Below are 18,651 nucleotides of genomic sequence, written 5' to 3'. Positions count from 1 at the left end.
TCTTCATACCTGAGTGAACGGACTATATTTCGTTAGGACGTCTACAAGTCATAGAGCAACTGGGGATTAAGATACTAAAATGCATGGTTAAAATAAATATTCTTTGGAAACCAATCACACAAGGTGAAGCCAAAGACTCACGAACTTTTAAATGTTCTTTTGAAAGATGAAGGTTAAAGTTATGCATGTATATATATATATATGATAGCACCAGAGACTGAGTACTGGGTAAAATGTCTGGGATATCACCATTTGACCCCCCCACTCTTTTTGTTAACTTAAGCACTAAATGTTCATGAAATTGAAGCTGAAAGCAGAGGTTCAGACCTAGATAATGAACAAAGTAAGGCTCAGCATTTAAACTTCTCATGGCAGTCTTTGTCTACCACATTGATTATCATGAGTAACATTTTTAAATGACCTGGATCCTTAAGTAGTATTGATTTTAATTGAGATTTAAAAATAGGATTTGAATTACTTCAGAATCCCAGTGCTCTAGAAAATTCATCTTTTTCTCACTTTATAATACACTAGGTAATTAAGTTCACACAAGTCATCCGATAGGAACCCTTCAGTACAAGCAAGTCTGAGGAAGCCAAGGCACAGACTGCCCTCAACAATCACATCTGCGTTACACTCACGGTCCACCTCAAACAAAACACAACTCAGAAGACACAAGCCTGGACCCAGTGGCTGCCTTTCATGCAGATTTTTAACTATGCTTCAGATTGTCTTACATATATCATACAAATTACACATTACTTAGGTAACTCCCATGAAATTTTATCTCTTTCCTAGGTCTATTTTGAGTTTTTCTTTTTCTTCTTAAATTAAACTTAGATTTCAATTAACAGCTAGCTTTACAGATGCTTGTAATGATTCCCCCCCACCAGCTTCCAATAACGGGTACAGGAAAAACAGCATCGAGCACAGCTGCACTAATGCAAAAGGAAGCATTTGTTGGTACTGCATAACTCGCCTTCATTTATTTCCCTTTTGTATACACAAGCCATCATACACAACTAAGGAACAGGAACAGTGATAAGTGCTATACCAGCTTCAGTTATTTTTATGGCTCCCAGTTTACCTCGCTATCCAATCCATTTTCGGGTACAGCAATGCTAGAACAAAATAAAACAATCAAAACATCGATCACAAATGCATATGTCAGCTATTCAGATGAACTTGGTTTTTTCTTAGCTACAGAATACAGAGTCTTCAAATAGCGTAATCCTCATCCCACACAAGCAACCACACCTGAATGGACTTGCTAATCACTTTTTCCTTTAGGTTACCAAGGATCTGTCTGCATTCCCTGCTTGATGGGCTCTTGGGAAATCAGTCCAGGGGTTGGCAAAGTCAGATGAAAAAAGGTCTTTTTCTATTATTTTTCTTACCAGACCCAATGGACACCAGTGCTCTCATTTTCACAGTTATGCCTGTAGAAGCAGCAGCATTTCTACAGAGGCTGTGCTCCCTGCTCAAAATATGGACAAGCAGGGGAGGTATGTGAGGAGAAGTATGTAGCCCTTGTAGGGGACCATCAATTAGCCTGATTGAATTTTCAGAACTGTTGTTGTTGGAAAAAGCTTTGCTGTCTCTTATTCCAATTAATTGTCCCAGCTGTTTCCATTACAGTCAATAGAAGAGAACTTTTAGCTAGGAACCTCCACAAATTCAGTGAAGAAGTTAGATAGAGATCCTTCCATGTTCAAGGTAGTTTCTTCTCATGTATCACCCATATTATGCCACCCATAATCCTGAACTGAACGGGAAAAAATATTTACTGACTACACTGAGGGTGTAAGAACTTCTGTAGTCTCTCTCCTACACTACAAGATCTTACCCGGTTTCCTGTGCTAGCAGGAGTGAAAAGCTTATAGAGAGCTGATAAGTGAAATAAGGTGTCATTTTTGTGTCATTTTTTGATCACAAATGAACTCTAGGCCATTTTTTTACTGATGTTTGTTTCTTCTTCTTTTCCCCTAGTTTTGCAATTCAAACAAAGTCTTAAAAGGGCAACTTGCTATGGATGCTTGCAATGAGCTATGTAAATGTTACTGGAACTAAAATAAATATACACTTTTATTGTTACTTGTGTGTCATTAATTTCCATGGTTAAAATAACAAGTATTTGCATAATTAATACTTCATTATAAATTAAATTACCTCAAAAACTTCATTGTTGTTACTTTCATTATCATTCAGATTATCATAATCCACAGTAAATAACCATTTTAATTCTTAATCTCGATTTCAATATCCAGAACTACCTTCCTATTAATTGTAATTTAAATTATGTCTTAAAGATTGCATGTGAGAGTAGCATAGCAAAAACATTGAGGATGGCATGAATTTATTTTGCACTTGATTCCTAAAAAAGTGGTTTGCTAATTTTTTTCTCTTCATTTTCCTGCTGCATTTTGAGTAAGCATCTGTACTAACTAATAATAATTTTCTAGATATCAAAGAAGGTATTCAGGCTTTTAAATTCCTAGACTTTTAGCTGTTTCCTTTAGTCACACTGAAAATTGCTTTTCTGTATAGTGTGTAAATTTAGAGAAAAGCGCATTGGCAGAACCAGACTTGAATACTGCAGGAAAATAATTCCCTCATGGGACAGATTTCTCTCTCTTTTTTCTTGTTATGTTTAGAAATATATTATATATATTCCTGCTTTCCAGTAAAAACTACTGACCTCAAGCTTCAAGAATCAGGGGTAAAATAAAACAGAACTATAAATATTGGAGGTTAGATGGAAAGAAAAGAAGAGGGAAAGCTGTTCCCCCAGACAGTTAGCCAAGAATGGATTAAGACATCTCTGGTTTTGAGGTATAGATCAAGAGTTAAAAGAATGATAGGAAAAAGCAGTACAGAAAACTACCAGTCTGTCTGTTTTCTCATCTATGCATGTAGACTTTCATGGTATTTATACTATCACAGAAGTTCTCAAAAGTTACAGGAAGCTCGAACTGGAGAGCTAATTCTACCACCTCTCAGGGGGATTTTATTTTGGAAACCTTGTCCCCACAGCTAAAACTTATTTTCCTCTCCTGTTATTCCTCGCATATCAAATCAAGGTCTTTTTCTTCCTCCCAATACGACTTATTGATTGAGTTGTCCTGTGAAACGAATCAATGAGGTTTGTGTTTGTTCTTGCCTCTGTGGAAGACAGTATGGAAGCAGTGGGGCCTGTTGCTCTATAATGACCGCGTCTTCTGCTTGGGGAGGCCCAGTGCTTGTTTTCGCCTGACATCCTGATTGCTCTGGGTAAGCGCAGCTGCTGATTGCAGTCCTAATGGCCTAGAGAGGACTCCCTGAGACAGCACGCTGGGTCCAGCAGGCTGGATGCTCTCGGTAGCACCCTGGGAAGCCTCCTGAGTCCTTCTTTTGTCACTCCCTCTGTACATAACCATCTGTTTTATGCACCGGGGGGTAGTTTCATCTTGCCAGGCAGCAAGGAAGCCCATACCTGCTTCAGAACAGCTGAGAACAGAGATACTTCTGTGAACTAACTGTGGCATCCACCGGCATGTGAATGAACCGAAATGTATGCGTCTTCCCGTATAAAGATACTCTTCTGAAGCAGCAATGCATTGACTGCAAAGAGACTATTTGCAGTGAGACACTCAGAGAGAACTTAGGGCACAGCAGGTCAGTCAGGCCGTGCACCTTAACACAGCTATCACAGTACTGCCTGGATGCAGAGATATTAATTTCCCTTGAGGAAACCATATTCTTCATACATCTAATATTTCTTACTTTTAAGGTAGACTGAAACTAGCAGTTTCCCTCTAGCAAAGCAGAATATTCAAATCATCGTCGTTTCAAATGAAAAGAAACATTCATTAATAAGAGAAACCTTCCCTGCTTTCAGTAACAGGACAGAAACCCACCTTTTCTCCATCGTCTTTACTAGTTATCACCCAGACCTAAAGCTGTCCCGAACCTAAATGAAAAACCTTAACATGTTTGCTGTGAAGACTGACCCAGAGTATTCTTCCATCTACTCAGAAGCAGGTGATCACGTGAATCCTTTATATCATTGGCCCTGAGTAGAGACGACAAGTGCATTGGCTTTGAAGGGGCTGTTCCCTTTATGGAGATGATAAATGTTTTGATACTGACAAGCTTTTACACTTTCATACCTGTTTAACATTGTGTTAAAGTTTTTACATGGATTTCCAGAAACACTAATAGTCTAAGTCTCTTCTGAGGAGGATGGCTAACTGTAGGCCATAGTCCACTACATTGCTGGTGATAAAATATTTCCTGATAGTGCTGCTCTTTGAACACTAAGAAATAGGACAATCCATATAATGTGGCCTCAAAGTTTGCCTGCCATAAGACGTATCTTTGTCAGCACTATACCACTATTGCCTTACTCAGAGTAAGGCCTAGTGTGCCATTTTTTGTCCACCTATGAAATAGCAAACTATGGAGAAAACTAAGCAAAGACAATGTCTGCAATTGCTCTGGGTGAACAGCGGAGGTGGGCTTCATTCTTGTTTGATCAGGAAGTCAGAAGAATGTCTTTCCATAACAGAGGCCAACAGCTAGCAGGATTACCTGTGTGACATCCTACTCTAGCAAGCGTTTGAGATAAATGAACTGAGACAAATGCTACTGTCCCACTTATTAAAAAAAGGTATTTAAGCACTTCTGCCTTTTCCAGCAATGCTATTCACTTATATTACAAGTGCTTTAGAAACAGCACACACCATGGGCATCGCATGAACTCTGTGTCCTCACAAAACCTTCTTTTATATCCCACCTCACAAATGAGAAAACTGCAGTGCTAAAATGCCTGGTGCCAGAAAACTAAATAATAATCAAGTTCCATCTGTCTACGTGAGATAATTCAAGAGGCTACAAATATATGACAGCTCCATGACTAACATCCCCAAGAGACTACCACTGTGCTGGAAATGGCTTTCCTCTAAATTCTGAGCCCTATTTTTTTTCCCAGTTGCAGAGTTTCCTATAATTGGTTACACTAACAGACTTCACAGAGTACCTTTGGAAAAAAAAAAAGTTTCTGACAGTCACTCGCCAATTATTTTAGGCAACGACATTAGAGGCAGAGACTTCCAAAGCAATCAATCATTTTAAAAACTATAATAGGAAGTTAATAAACTTTTACATCCAGAAAGTGTTAGATCACAAGAGGTGGTCTTTTGCCTAAACAATTTTACAACACTGAATATTTGCACTTAAGTGCTTGTTAGCAATTCCAATAAGTGAGGGGTTTTTTTAATGTATGTGGTATATTTTGATAGTAACAAACCTCAGAAATGTATGCAAAACTCACAAGCGCTTTGCAAAAACAGAAGCTAGATATGTTGACTAAACAATCCATTTGATATTATTTGTTTGCCTCTGATGTTATGAATTAATTTTCCTAAAGTACATTAAGAATTACAGTATTCCTATATACTGAACAACCTTCACAGGTGGTCCAAAGTTGCCTTTTGAGCTTTTCTTTTTTTTTTTTAATTAATCAAACGAACAGAAGTAAATGATGGATTATTTATTGAAAATTCAATCACCCATGTATAAGCAAAATTTGTGGATATTAGTATCATCAAATATCTAGGTTACTTTTTTTCCACAACGGATTTTACACCATATTTAGCTTGTTAATTTAACATTAAAGAATGAAAATGCTTTAGCACTTACAACAGGTACATGCTACGTATTATACAATAGCTGTAGTTTTCAACATAACGTATAACAGAGAAACAATGATATGAATGAAAAATTAAAGGAACAAAATACAAACTACAAAAGATGAATAAATATCAACAGCTGAAAACCATAAGAATAAAAATGAGCATGTGGGGGGCCAATCCTGCACTTCTATAAAATAGTTTCAAATTACTATTATGAGAAAAAAAAAATATTCAAACTGTAGATTCCTACAGAGTCATCGATTTTACGGCCAAAAGGACTCAGTGCAACCATCCAGTCTGATTTTCCCCTGTACCAAATTAAAACTCTTTACGGATGTGGGAGTAAATCTTTTAAAAATTACGATAACTACTGACGTAGAGTCTTTGCATAGCAAAGAATCTCCCAATCTCTTGTGGTAACTTCCTTCACTGGTAAAATCTTGCAGTTCATTTCCTTGGTAAATCTGTTCAGTAGGTGTTCAACTCCGAGACTGCAAAGCCTTATGCAATAAAAATAGGTTCTTTCCAAACAGGTAATAGGAATCATTTATACCCTCACTCTACCTTCTGGATAGAAAATTCTTGGCTATGGAAGAGACGTAAAAGACTCAAAGCTAAGGAGAGGCCACTTCTGCCGTGTTTTTCCAGTTTTGGACCAGTCTTTCGATCTATCACTTCCACCACTTTCTACCATCTATCATTTAGCAACGGCATGAGCAAACCACTGGGTGTAGGAAGCATGTCTGAACAAAAGGCTGAAAAACTTCACGGAATGTACAACAAAATAGAGCAGCGGTGAAGCAGGAAAAAGCATGAGAGAAATATATTTGCAGAATGGCATGTTGGTTCCTCTGCTCTACCGTGTAAGTAAGGACCCTCCCACCGAGACAACAGTTTGCTTTAAGATTCTTTTTGAACACCAAACCACACTTGCCTGGAGCAGTTATTTTTCACTAATTGTAGAACTAGCTGGATCCTTTTTTTTTTCAAGGCTTAATCCAAGTCCAATTGACTCTGGTAAGCATTAGTTAGTTAGTTAATTGCTAGTTAGTGACTTTGGCAAACTTCAGATCTGGTACTTAAAACTGTAATTCTCCACTGATTAACACCTTATGCACTGTTTATTCCTGTGCAGGATTGGCTCCCTCACCTCACAGTTTCTGAAATGGCAGAACTAGAAACCTTTATTACTAACCAATTTTAATCTACATGAAACAGCTGAAGTAAAACACAAGGCAGCACATTGCACATATAGTAACAGGACATCGTGTAGGAGGGCTTCATTTTGCCAGGAAAAATCAATTCGGTGAGTTTCTTACATGATTTTCTGAGGATGGTGTAAGGCGTGTGAAAGCTGATGCAGTCACACAGTGCTAGAAGACATCTCAATTTCATGTGTTTATTGTTAATGGTTTAAGTGGAGACAACTTATTCACACACATGGAACACTGTAAACTGTACCGGCTGAAAGGCTGAAATCCCAAAACTTCATGCTTTCTCTTAAACTTTATACATAGTAAAACACCAGCAGAGTGAATTAAGCACTATAACTGCATGTACTAAGCCCTGGTGAGGAAGAAACTTGAATAAGAGTTCAGCGCCAAGATTAGCAATCATTTTCATCCAAATGTAGATCAGTATCTCTCCCAACTGCATAATTTGGTATGGCATTTTAATCTGCACAAAACCAGTGCTGAACAGTCCAGGGATTCTAATTTACTGAAACCATTCTAGTTATCAGGTAAAAATCTCACACACACGCCTGTTGCAAAGGACCAGTGAGCATCTAAGTAATTACTAAGGTATTAAAGATTATATCAAAGCTAGAAGAAATTTTTCAAAAATGTTACTGGGTTATTATTCCAAGACCTTAAACGCAGATTCAATTTTAAGCTTGAGAACCCAGTGCTTAAATTTACCTGAAATCTGAGCTCGATCAAACTAAGCATACACAGATGCGGTTTTCTGGAGGTGTGCCGGGGGCTGTTCGGATCAGTTTGGTAGACCCGGCAGTTAAAATAAATAGCTAGTTTTGGGAATTCACATTCAAAAACTGTCTCCGCTATGCTCCGCTCCCTAATATTTCTCCTTCCTTAAGAAACACATTGCTTCCGATCAAACTGGTGAGAAAATACCAGTCTTCTGTCCTCCTAGTCGTGCAGCCCCAGACTTCCCTGTCTAGCAGGTATGAACAGCACAAAAACATTTGGGAAAAGAGGCATGGGAAGTCTCCGGCTCTACTGAAGGAATGGTATGAAGCTTCTGCCACTGAAGCAGTGTCTAGTACTGCTCTGTCGTCTGTTCATCCCTGCTGTGAAGTCCAGCCCATACTCAAACCCAGGGACGACTCAGACTGTTTTGGATAGCTCCACAGAACGAGATGGGAAAACTTCTGTATAAATAGCGTAGTAGTTAAAAAAATACAAAACCAAACCAAACAAAAAAGCCCACACCCCACCATTTCATTTTTTTTTTTCCACTGTAAAATTCCAGCCAGGGAAGATGAGTTTGAATTTCAAGGTTAATAAAGACAATGTTTGGAGACTGGTGGCTTTCCTGCTGGTAGCCTGTCATCCATCCTGTCATCCATGCACAGGCCTCCTTTTCTTGCTTGCAACAATAAACAAATAATTTCTATGTCCTAACTCTGCTTGCCTCTTGAGTTTTGCTAGTAATCAGCAACAACACAGACACATCTACTGAGGACCCTAAGCACTGGGCGGCCAGCAAAGAACATTTTAGACTTCAAGCATTTTTAGCCTCTCTCTCTTCCTTCAAAAGATTCCCAACCTATGAAAATCTGCCAACAAGAGCAGGATGGGCCCTTAATAGATGGTCGTTTTGAAGGACAGGAACAGGGTATTTTGCTAACAGGAAAACGTTAATTGTCCTTGTTAAGCAGTGACTTTTGTGATGTACTATTTAATTAATAAACCTAATTTATATTTGCACAGTGAGCCGTAAGGGTGATGGTATGTTCCCAGAAGATTTTTTAGTAATTAAATTTTATAGCTTCCTAAGCATCGTATTCTCTACGTTTTATACGTTTTAAGGAAAACACTGACAACTCTTTTTTTTTTTTTTTTTCCTTCCAGACTCTGCTGATAAACAGGGTGCTCTGCCACAAACTACAAAAGAGAAATGAAAAGATCACGTTAATGCTTTTGGAACACATTACTTACTGTGGTGGCACAGTGGATGTCTTTCCATACATTGGCTTCCCTGGAGAGATCTGAGACTTCAAAAAGGTTATCAAGAATAACTTCCCCAATCATGTCATGTCTAGAAAATCTGTCAAAATCATAAACACTGAAATGCAATTTCCTGTTGCTGAGTTGATCATAGGCTACAGGAAACTGAAAGGTTTCATCAAAGACAGGATTTAATGTCTTTCTGTGAACTCGTGTCTGAAACTTCTTTTTCCTATCTGGAAGCAGATAAATCTTAACGTAGGGGTCGGATGTTCCTGTGAAGTCTTTAGCAGGCAGATCTAAGGCTTTCACAATTGTGACAGCCAGAAGTTCATTCTCATAATCATACCGGAGAGTGAAGTTAAGTTTTCCACATGTTTTCACATCTTCTTGTTGCCCATCAGAATCCACAGACTTCTGTTTGTAGAGTTCCGGTTTTATTCTCCCGATGCTGGTTGTCGTCTCTCCCCTTTGCAAAATCGGATCTGTCCCCATGTTAAAATCAACACTGGACACTTGCATCTGCCTTGGCAAGTGCCTCCTGAAAGAATTGTGCCTGCACACATACACACACACAAAATGAGCCATGGTTATCTCTGGGAAAAGACCTGGCTATTACTAAGTAGCAAATACAAGAAGACCAAATTAGTAAGGGTCCCTCTCTTTAAATTATTTTAAAATAATCCCCCCCCCCCAAATTTTTTGCAAGTGTCAAAACAACCTTGAGAGGAAATGATCATTCAGAATGAACTTCTTGGCCTGAGACACCCCCAGCGTCCTGGCAAGGCATATATTTATAACCTTGTTTTTCAGGCTATGCAGCTGAAACAGAACTCAGATTCTTTCACAGAACAAGTTGACAGTTCCAACATTGCTCGATCCCACCGTGCTAGAGCCTGAGTAAAGTATAGTCAGGCAGAAAAACACTTTCAGAATTGCCATTGGTACTTCCTGGGTTTTGGAGGCATTCCTTGGTGGTTTTCCAATTAAATATTTACCAAGCCTCACACCGATCACTGTGAAAGGCACCTGAAATTGCCATGCGGAGCTATGTCTGGAGGTTTTCAGCATAGTGTTTTGCCACTCTACAACATTTTAAATACACCTGCTTGGCATTTGCTAGACTTAGGTACAGGCTGCCTTCTCCAGACATACTGGGAACATTTTGTTCTGGCCGCAATACCTTTCAAAGTTTTGGTCAACGTTTTCTGTTACAGGTTTTTTTCCTTCTGTTCTCACACTCTGCTGTGTAGTGTATTAGAAAGCTGATTCCTGTACTCCTAGCAAGAAACAATATGTTTAAATCCTTGTAATTCTGAATACAGTGTTGCACAAGCGTATGTATTTATGGGCTTATCTTGACTCATGAACATCAATGGAAATTCATGCCCTTCTTATTAAGAGTGAAATCAAACCCCTGGTATGCCATAGAGCCTTACAGCAGTATAAAAACACTGGTGAAAAAGCTTCATAGGATTAAGCATCAGCAGATGCCATTATGACCCCGCTGTCCAGTTTATTTTTTGGGCATTTTCACGTTTCCTTGGTACCTCACTACCCCAACAATCTGTACTGGAAAAGCTCACTACCTCCTCCTGTGAGCATACTTAGTTGCCATTAAAAAACAATTTAATTGTCAGAATTTCCTCTGCTTTTTGCAATCAATTGCTTATTAATGCCAAATGCAGCCTTGCCTTATTGCTTGGTTTCCCTGTGGTGTTGTGTTCTGAAAACAAGAGGTGTCACAGCTGTGTGTTTCTTTCTTTAAATCAGAAATGCAAATTGTCCATTTGAAAGCAACCAGGACTCATTTCATAGATATTATTTGTATTTTTGCTGTAAGTGAAGTGGCTGCAGAAGGCGTGAAGCACAAAACTATCGCAGTTCAGCCGAGCAGAGATACAAGAGGGTAATCTGCAGCCATTAAATAATAGACAAGAACGTTTCCCCTTTCGGCTGTTTCAGTACTGGTAGGTGCAGAGAGCAGTACTATCATAATACAAGAATAGGAGAGGGAGAACTTCATAGTCTAGATTTGAAGTAGCTCCAAAAAATCCAGGTGTTTTGATCTCAAACTTAGATGAACAATACGCCCCTCTCATAACACATTCTACCTTTCTTTTTTTACAGACAGACAAGTTGAAAAGTTTTCTTTTCTCTTAGATGTTAAAACGTGCCGAATTCATAATGTACGATGTCTCCATTGGAATGGAGCAAGGAGTCAAAGGGCCCTAACTAGTCAGAAAAGTACAACGTTGTCCTCAGGGAGTTTCAAGGCTGTCCTTGTGCCTTTGTCCTCGGAGAAGTCCAGCCTCATAGGTGTGCTAAACACAGGGGAGGAACTGAACTCCATCCAAAACGTAGTGGCAATAAATGTTTGGGTATGCAGTAATTTAGGCACTAGCTCTCTAGTATCTTTGACTCCTAACGAAGTCCAGGAAGACCTGTGTTACTGCTACTTCTATCTGTGCTAATGAAACCTGTGCAGGTAGGCCTTTCTGAGTGCTCCTCACACCTGCAGCTGGAGTACTGAGATGCCCAGATAATCACATTCAAACCCCGCCACACACAAACAATAGAGAAAACCGCCTATGCAGGGGAAACTGTCTGTATGGCATTTCCAGTTTGAGTGGATACACAAAAAATTCTCTTTTCCTCGACTTCTCTTGCATTTATGAAGCTCTGAGTTAATATTTGTAAAAGTAACATATGAAACCCCACATCTCTGATTTCTAAGGTACCAACCTTATTTCAAATTTTCGAACTTTAGGCATGTAAGATCCTCCAGTGAACACAGTCAATGGTGCGAGATGTCACTAAGTAAAACAGTGCAGCTGTATGGCTGTTCCCCATGGGAACCAGCAGCGTTTTTGCTCTGGTAAGCCAAAGTTCTAATTACATAGTGCCTAGAATCTGTTCTGAGTCACAGCATTTCACCAAGATAGCTAATTGGTCTGTTAATAATTAAGATGCTTCGTTGTTGTCATGGCAACATATTTATCTTCCATTGTTCTGCAATAACAAAGGAATTAATGACTGTGATAATGAAGTACAAGGATGTCAGGCAACCAGGTTGTGAAAATGCTGCAAAGTTACTAACATGTGCAAATCCAGGTACCTCAACCCCTACTGGCTCTTATGTAGCACTCCTATAATAGTCATGCCTTCCGTAACTTAGAACAAACACATTTTGAGTGGCAGTAAAGCTGTACGTAAATCTCTAATATAGAATTGTGCTTGCATAGGAATAATGATAGTATGAAGCTGATTTCTAACTCAGTAAGATTGCCATATATAAGACAAAAGAGAAGGACGGGATGCTGATTTATGGTATGACTTGAGATTTGTGAGTGGTGGCTCTGGACGAGCCTTCCTAGATAGCTTTACACCAATCTTGGACCAAATCCAGGAATGGACACCAGCACTTGTGGTATTTAGAGAGAACAGAGGCTGCTGTCTCCTCCTTGCAATCGCTAAAGTCAGCAGACCTGCTTGTTTTTCTTTAACGAGCTGCACATTGCCCACCTTGTTGGTGAGAACAAGGTCCAGCATAGCACCTCTCCTCATTGGCTCCTTTATCACTTGGAGCAGGAAGTTATCATCAGCACATTCCAGGAACCTCCTCGATTGTTTATGCTCTGCTGTGTTGTCCCACCAACAGATATCGGAGTGGTTTAAGACCCCCATGAGGATCAGGACTTGTGAAGATGAGGCTGCTCCTATCTGTCTATAGAGGACCTCATCCACTTGGTCTTCCTGGTCCGGTGGCCTGTAGCAGACTCCCACTGTAACATCACCTGTCCCTGCCCTCCCTTTAATTCTGACCTACAAGCTCTCGGTCCCTAGGCGGAGCTCCATGCACTCCAGCTGGTCACTGACATAGAGGGTGACACCCCTTTCTCGTCTCCCCTGTCTGACCTTCCTAAAGAGCCTATATCCTTCCATTCCAACACTCCAGAAGGAAACAGGAGACCTGGTTGTATGGGATATGGAGAAGGCTGATGTACTCAATGACTTTTTTGCCTCAGTCTTTACTGGCAAGTGCGCCTAGCCACACTGCCCAAGTCACAGAAGGAGAAGGCAGAGACTGAGAAAATGAACTGCCCACTATAGAAGAAGATCAGGTTCAAGACCATCTAAGGAAGCTGAAGATGTACCAGTCCATGGGACCTGATGAGATACATCCACAGGTCTTGACGGAACTGGCGGATGAAGTTGCTAGGCCACTATCATCACATTTGACAAGCCGTGGCAGTCCAGTGAGGTTCCTGCTGAGTGGAAAAGGGGAAAAATAACCTCCATTTTTGAAGAGAGAAAAAAGGAAGACCTGGGGAACTACAGGCCAGTCAGTCTCACCTCTGCCCCCGGCAAGGTCATGGAGCAGATCCTCCTGGAAACTATGCTAAGGGACATGGAAAATAAGGAGGTGATCAGTGACAGCCAACACGTCTTTCAGTAAAGGCAAACCATGTCTGACAAATTTGGTGGCCTTCTGTGACGGGGTTACAGCGCTGACGGATAAGGGAAGAAAAACTGACATCATCTACCTGGACCTGTGCAAAACATTTGACGCTGTCCTGCATGACATCCTTATCTCTAAGAGATAAGCGACCGGGATTTGAAGGATGGGCCACTTGGTGGATAAGGAATTGGCTGGATGGTCACACTCAAAGAGCTGCAGTCAGTGGCTCAATGACCAGCTGGAGACCACTGATGAGTGGCATTCCCCAGAGTTCAGTATTGGGACCAGCACTGTTTAACATCTTTTTGGTGACAGGGACGGTGGGATTGAACGCACCCTCAGTAAGTTTGCCGGCGACACCAAGCTGTGTGGTGCAGTCGACACGCTGGAGAGAAGGGATGCCATCCAGAGGGACCTGGACAGGCTTGAGAGGTGGCCTGTGCAAACCTCATGAAGTTCAACAAGGCCAAGTGGAAGGTCCTGCTTGTGGGTCAGGGTGATCCCAAGCACAAATCCAGGCTGGACAGAGAATGGATTGAGAGCAGCCCTGAGGAGAAGGACTTGGGGGCATATTGATTGATGAGAAGTTCAACATGTGCACTTCCAGCCCAGAAAGCCAACTGCATCCTGGGCTGCATCAAAAGAAGTGTGGCCAGCAGGTTGAGGGAGGTGATTCTCCTCCCCTGCTCAGTTCTAATGAGACCCCACCTGGAGTACTGCGTCCAGCTCTGGGCCCCTCAACATACGAAGGACATGGACCTGTTGGAGCAAGTCCAGAGGAGGGCTATGAAGAGGATGAGAGGGCTGTAGCACCTCTCTTATGAAGACAGGCTGAGGGAGTTGGGGTTGTTCAGCCTGGAGAAGAGAGGGCTCCAGGGAAACCTTCTAGCAGCCTTCCAGTTCTTAAAGGTGGCCTACAGGAAAGATGGGGAGGGACCCTTTATCGGGGAATGTAGTGATAGGATGAGAGGTAGTGGTTTTAAACTAAAAGAGGGTAGATTTAGATGAGATATTAGGAAGAAATTATTTATTCTGATGGTGGTGATGCACTGGAACAGGTTGCCCAGGGAAGTTGTGGATGCCCCATCCCTGGTAGTATTCAAGGCCAGGTTGGATGGGGCTTTGAGCCATCTGGTCTAGTGGGAGGCATCCCTGCCCATGGCAGGAGGGCTGGAACTAGATGATCTTTAAGGTCCCTTCCAACACAAATCATTCTATGATTCTATGATTCCCAAGCACCTCACTTTTGCCTTTGTGCCTCTTGGAAACCGATGTACTCTTTGCAGAGCTGAATGACAGTTTACTGGCTAACTGGGATCAAGGACTAAAGAGCTTTTTTGTTTTGTTTTGTTTTTTTAACAAACAGATCTTTTCAGGAGCTATGAAAACGATATAGTTCTGATAAAGCAGAAATTCATCAGTTCCCTACATTAACATGTCTTCATGTTAAATGCACAGTCTATAAAAAGTGATCAGGCACTTTTTATTACTGCCCTGAATGGCTTCTTAAAATCCTTATGCTTCAATTACAATGACTTAATATGATTCTATTTCTCTTATTACGAGCTGATCGCTGCAAGAACCTATCACAGAACTGGTTACAACCTTTTTCTTTGCCCCAGCTCAGGTAAGACCAGCGTAGGGGAGACAATCCAGACAGCGGACATTTCTCTTAGGTCCTTTGTCAATGACATACAGTTAGGAGATAGTGCATTTGGGTCACTCAGGACTCCTGAGTACAACAAAGCAGTGATGCATTGAAGGTGGTGCTAGAAAAAATTATGCTACCTCTGTGTCTGCTAATGGCTCCCCTTTATTTAGAGGTCACCAACAAAGAATGCCAGAGACAGTTTTCAGTCTTTTTGTGATCCAACATTTTGCAACACAATGGAGGAGTAATCCAGAAAGCTGGTCTAAATGTCCAGTCTTGATCTCATACATGATATTCTTGGCAGCAAAAATTAACATGGGCTGTCGGAAGGTTAAGACTCACTTGAGGCAAGCAGGCGTATAGAAAAAAATGCATTTAGAAACACATAAAGGACCATCTCTGGGTAATTTTTAAGACTCTTCTCATTCTAAACATGTTTTGTAGCAAGGGCGCAGTTCTTCAGCAAATTGTAAAGGAAGGTGATGTCTTCAAACACCCTGCTATTAATTGGCTAAGGTGGGACAACCAAGGTTGCTCAAAGCAAAGACACTGTCCTCTCAGGAGAGATTTAACCCTGTTAATCTAGAGACGATAAAAAGAAAAAGCACCCTTACAAAGTTACCAATATGTGCAGAAAGAGTAGGACTGATGGCAGGTTTTAATTTTGTAAAACTCTTCTTGGCTTCACAGATATTTTATATGCATTTAGATCCCAGTCCAAATCACTCAAGAGGTCTGTGGGAATACTTTCACAGCCTGAAGTAGCTCTGGATCATGTCCCTGGAACTTCTTTCTTCCCCTATAGTACCACGGGGACTATTCAAGCCCATTTGCCAGCCAGCTATTTCTTCTGTCTGTTCAGAAAGTCAGACAGTCTGATTACCTACAGATTTACCTGTTGGTACATGACGGATAAAACTCTTCCAATTAATATCCTATTAGGTAACAGTGAGTTGTGTAATATCCTTGTCATGCTAAGCTGCATCAATTTTGGTCCCTCTGTATTTCCTGTAAATTTCAAAGTTGTCTTCCCAGGATTTTGGAAATGTTCCTCAGAGTGGCTTGGATACTGTGCTCCCTCTCTTCGCAGGTGGATACAGTAGCTGGAGCCAGGCACAGCCAAAGCAATGTGGCTTAAAGCCAGACGTACAGGCTCATAATTCAGGAGATGGTTCAGCTGCTAAAGTCGGTTAGACCTCCCCTGGCTAGAGGGCTCTCGTATTTGGGAACCTCCAGTGGTTGCCTGCTGGCCGTTCCACGCCGCTGGAATAGCTGGGAAAAAGCACTTCAGCACTCACCACCATAACGAGCGCACTGGGCTGGCAAAACACTGTCTTTAGGGACTCACAGAAGGCCAGAAAAGTATGTGCACACAAAATGTAAAGCACGTGTCTTCTCTAATCTTGTGCCTCAAATGATTATTTTTTTTTTTTCTCTGGTAGCATGTGTTCATTTAGCAAATGCTTTATTGAAGGAAAGCTACTTCCTATACAGTAGTCTTACTTATGGCATTATGCAACACTTCAGGTGCCTGCCTTAGCCTTCATTTTTCCATTCTTTGTTTATAAAACAGTCTCTCTTTTTTTTTTTTTTTTTTTGGCTGATGTAGAAAGTGATCTTTGCAGTTCACTGGTTGTTTTCCATACGTTAAATTTGCTGACAGTATTTGAAGAAAACATCATTGGAAACTATACGTCACTGCACTCGTCTTCAATACTTTTCAATATAAAGCACTACTTGAGACAAAATAAAAGTTTGTGTCCTCCACTTCAATACAAAAGAAACCACTTAAGCACTATTACATGCTTGCCATTTATTTAAGGATCTATATGAAATCTGTACTGCTTTAAGAGCAGCCCATAAGGATCTACATTCTCAGACTGGGATTTTAATTCCTTTATAAGTGCCAAACTATGTCTTAAAGAAATGTGCCATCAACAACAAATCTGTCATTTGTTTAGTGGAGAGGGAAACTTTCATCTGCAACAGCAACTGCTGTATCTATAAAAATACCTCTGTGAAAAGCCAGACTTGCAGTACTTCAAAAAATAACACTGAAATAGATTTTCCTGTACACAAAACCTAAAATGGATACGCTTAAAGGAGTAACATATGTATTTACAAAGTAGTAGAAGACATAGATTTGATCTTCATATGTTAAAATAATGACGTAACCGAAGGCACACCGTTATGTTTCAGAATATTCTGTTCAAAGGACACTGAGGCTTCCCCTTCAAGGGACTGCTGTTTCACCCGTCACTGCTAAGGAGTCAGTGAATAAACCAGGACCCTGGAAATTTTCAGCAGGGTGTTCTGGCTCTACCTGTTCCCAGGAAACTGCCACAAACGCACGTGCCCCTGACTTACCTTGATGACGATGTGGGCTCAGTGATCTGCCTCTGCATGCGTGCATGTCTGATCAGATGCTCTTTCAGTGCGTTCTGGACCTCTGCTGGTATATCAGGTGAAGTGTGGCTAATTTTCAATGCGGCTTCAAGCACCTTCGCTGTAGGTTTCCCATTTTCTTTAACTTCCTTTTTCTCACTGGTCTCAAAAACCTCCGTAGGAGCACTGGAGTTGCTCTGAGGGACATTACTGGCATTGGAAGTGAGAGGTTTGCTTCTCCAGCAGGGCCAACACAACTTCCAAAAGACAAAAAGCGAGACTACCAGCAAGGCGAGCCCACAGAAGCTGACGACTACTGCTAACAGACTGACTGAGATGTCTGCAAGGAATTAGAAACAAAGATCATCGTGACAGACAAACAGGAGAGAAAAAAAAATTAAAAATGACACAGGTAAGGAGACAGAAGCATTTTGATCATTATCCTGCACAGAGCTTTAAAGTCCTATCTAATGCTTTTTTTTTTTTTCCTTTTTGATATCTAAGCCTGTACCTTTAAAATGTTATCATTCTCTAATATGTTTTTCACAAATACTCCATTAATTGTTGTTCAGGCCAGGGGCCAGTATCTGTATCACTAGCCACGCAATCAGTCAGACTTCTCAGGAAGTAAGGGACGGCCCAAATGGTCCCAAGTACACCTGGCCATTGTTGGCAAAGGGGGTCTGCTCAGGAACACATCTTGCTCGAAAAGTTAAACCACAGTCAACATTTTCTGTAAGTGCACATGAAGACGGACCAGTTCTAAACCTCCAGGCTGATACACAAATTTCTTCAAGACTCGCCAAACTTTTGATTCTGTGTGCTAACTGATTCAGAAACAGGTTAAAACCTAATGTTTAAGTGGCTTAAATAGGGATAGGATATAGTTTGTCATAAATAAGAAATTTCCAGGGTTAAATCTTAAGCTCTGGACCAAGACCGTCTTAGACCAAGACAACACATACACAATGGTATATAAAATTCTGCTCTGAAAATGCAACTGGCTTCACTATACAATGCCCTGAGTTGTACAGAGACATACGGTACACTTAGCCACCCCTGCTGCCCTGTATTTGACTTCTTCTGCCACAATTAGTTAGCAACTCCAATAGCACAGACAAAGATGAGAGAACAGATTTCATACCAATGAAATTCTATGAACATACTTGTATTTTAGGAGATGGTGGACAACCAGAAATGCCAGTTGAGCCCTAATTAGGAGTTTTATTCTATGTGACATGTTTCAGTTTGATTTTTCCAGTATCATGTACCATTATAAAGTATAACTAA

General features: G+C 40.7%; 1 protein-coding gene across 2 annotated transcripts in view; it reads right to left on the bottom strand.

Moving 5' to 3' along the window:
- SYT10 (synaptotagmin 10) overlaps positions 1 to 18,651 on the bottom strand; it is a gene marked incomplete at both ends in the record, with an annotated part of 37,033 nt that overhangs the window by 6,751 nt on the left and 11,631 nt on the right. For both annotated transcript variants that reach the window (XM_082498218.1, XM_082498219.1), the window contains 2 exons: positions 8,855 to 9,419; positions 17,344 to 17,701. In XM_082498218.1, coding sequence (XP_082354344.1) covers positions 8,855 to 9,419; positions 17,344 to 17,701 — 923 coding nt within the window. The remainder of the gene's footprint in view (positions 1 to 8,854; positions 9,420 to 17,343; positions 17,702 to 18,651) is intronic.

Source organism: Vanellus vanellus, assembly GCF_965231255.1.
Source record: "Vanellus vanellus genome assembly, chromosome: 1".
In the NCBI taxonomy this organism is placed as follows: domain Eukaryota; kingdom Metazoa; phylum Chordata; class Aves; order Charadriiformes; family Charadriidae; genus Vanellus; species Vanellus vanellus.
The sequence above is the reverse complement of the archived record's forward strand: the minus strand, read 5'-3'. Positions and strand labels throughout refer to the sequence as shown.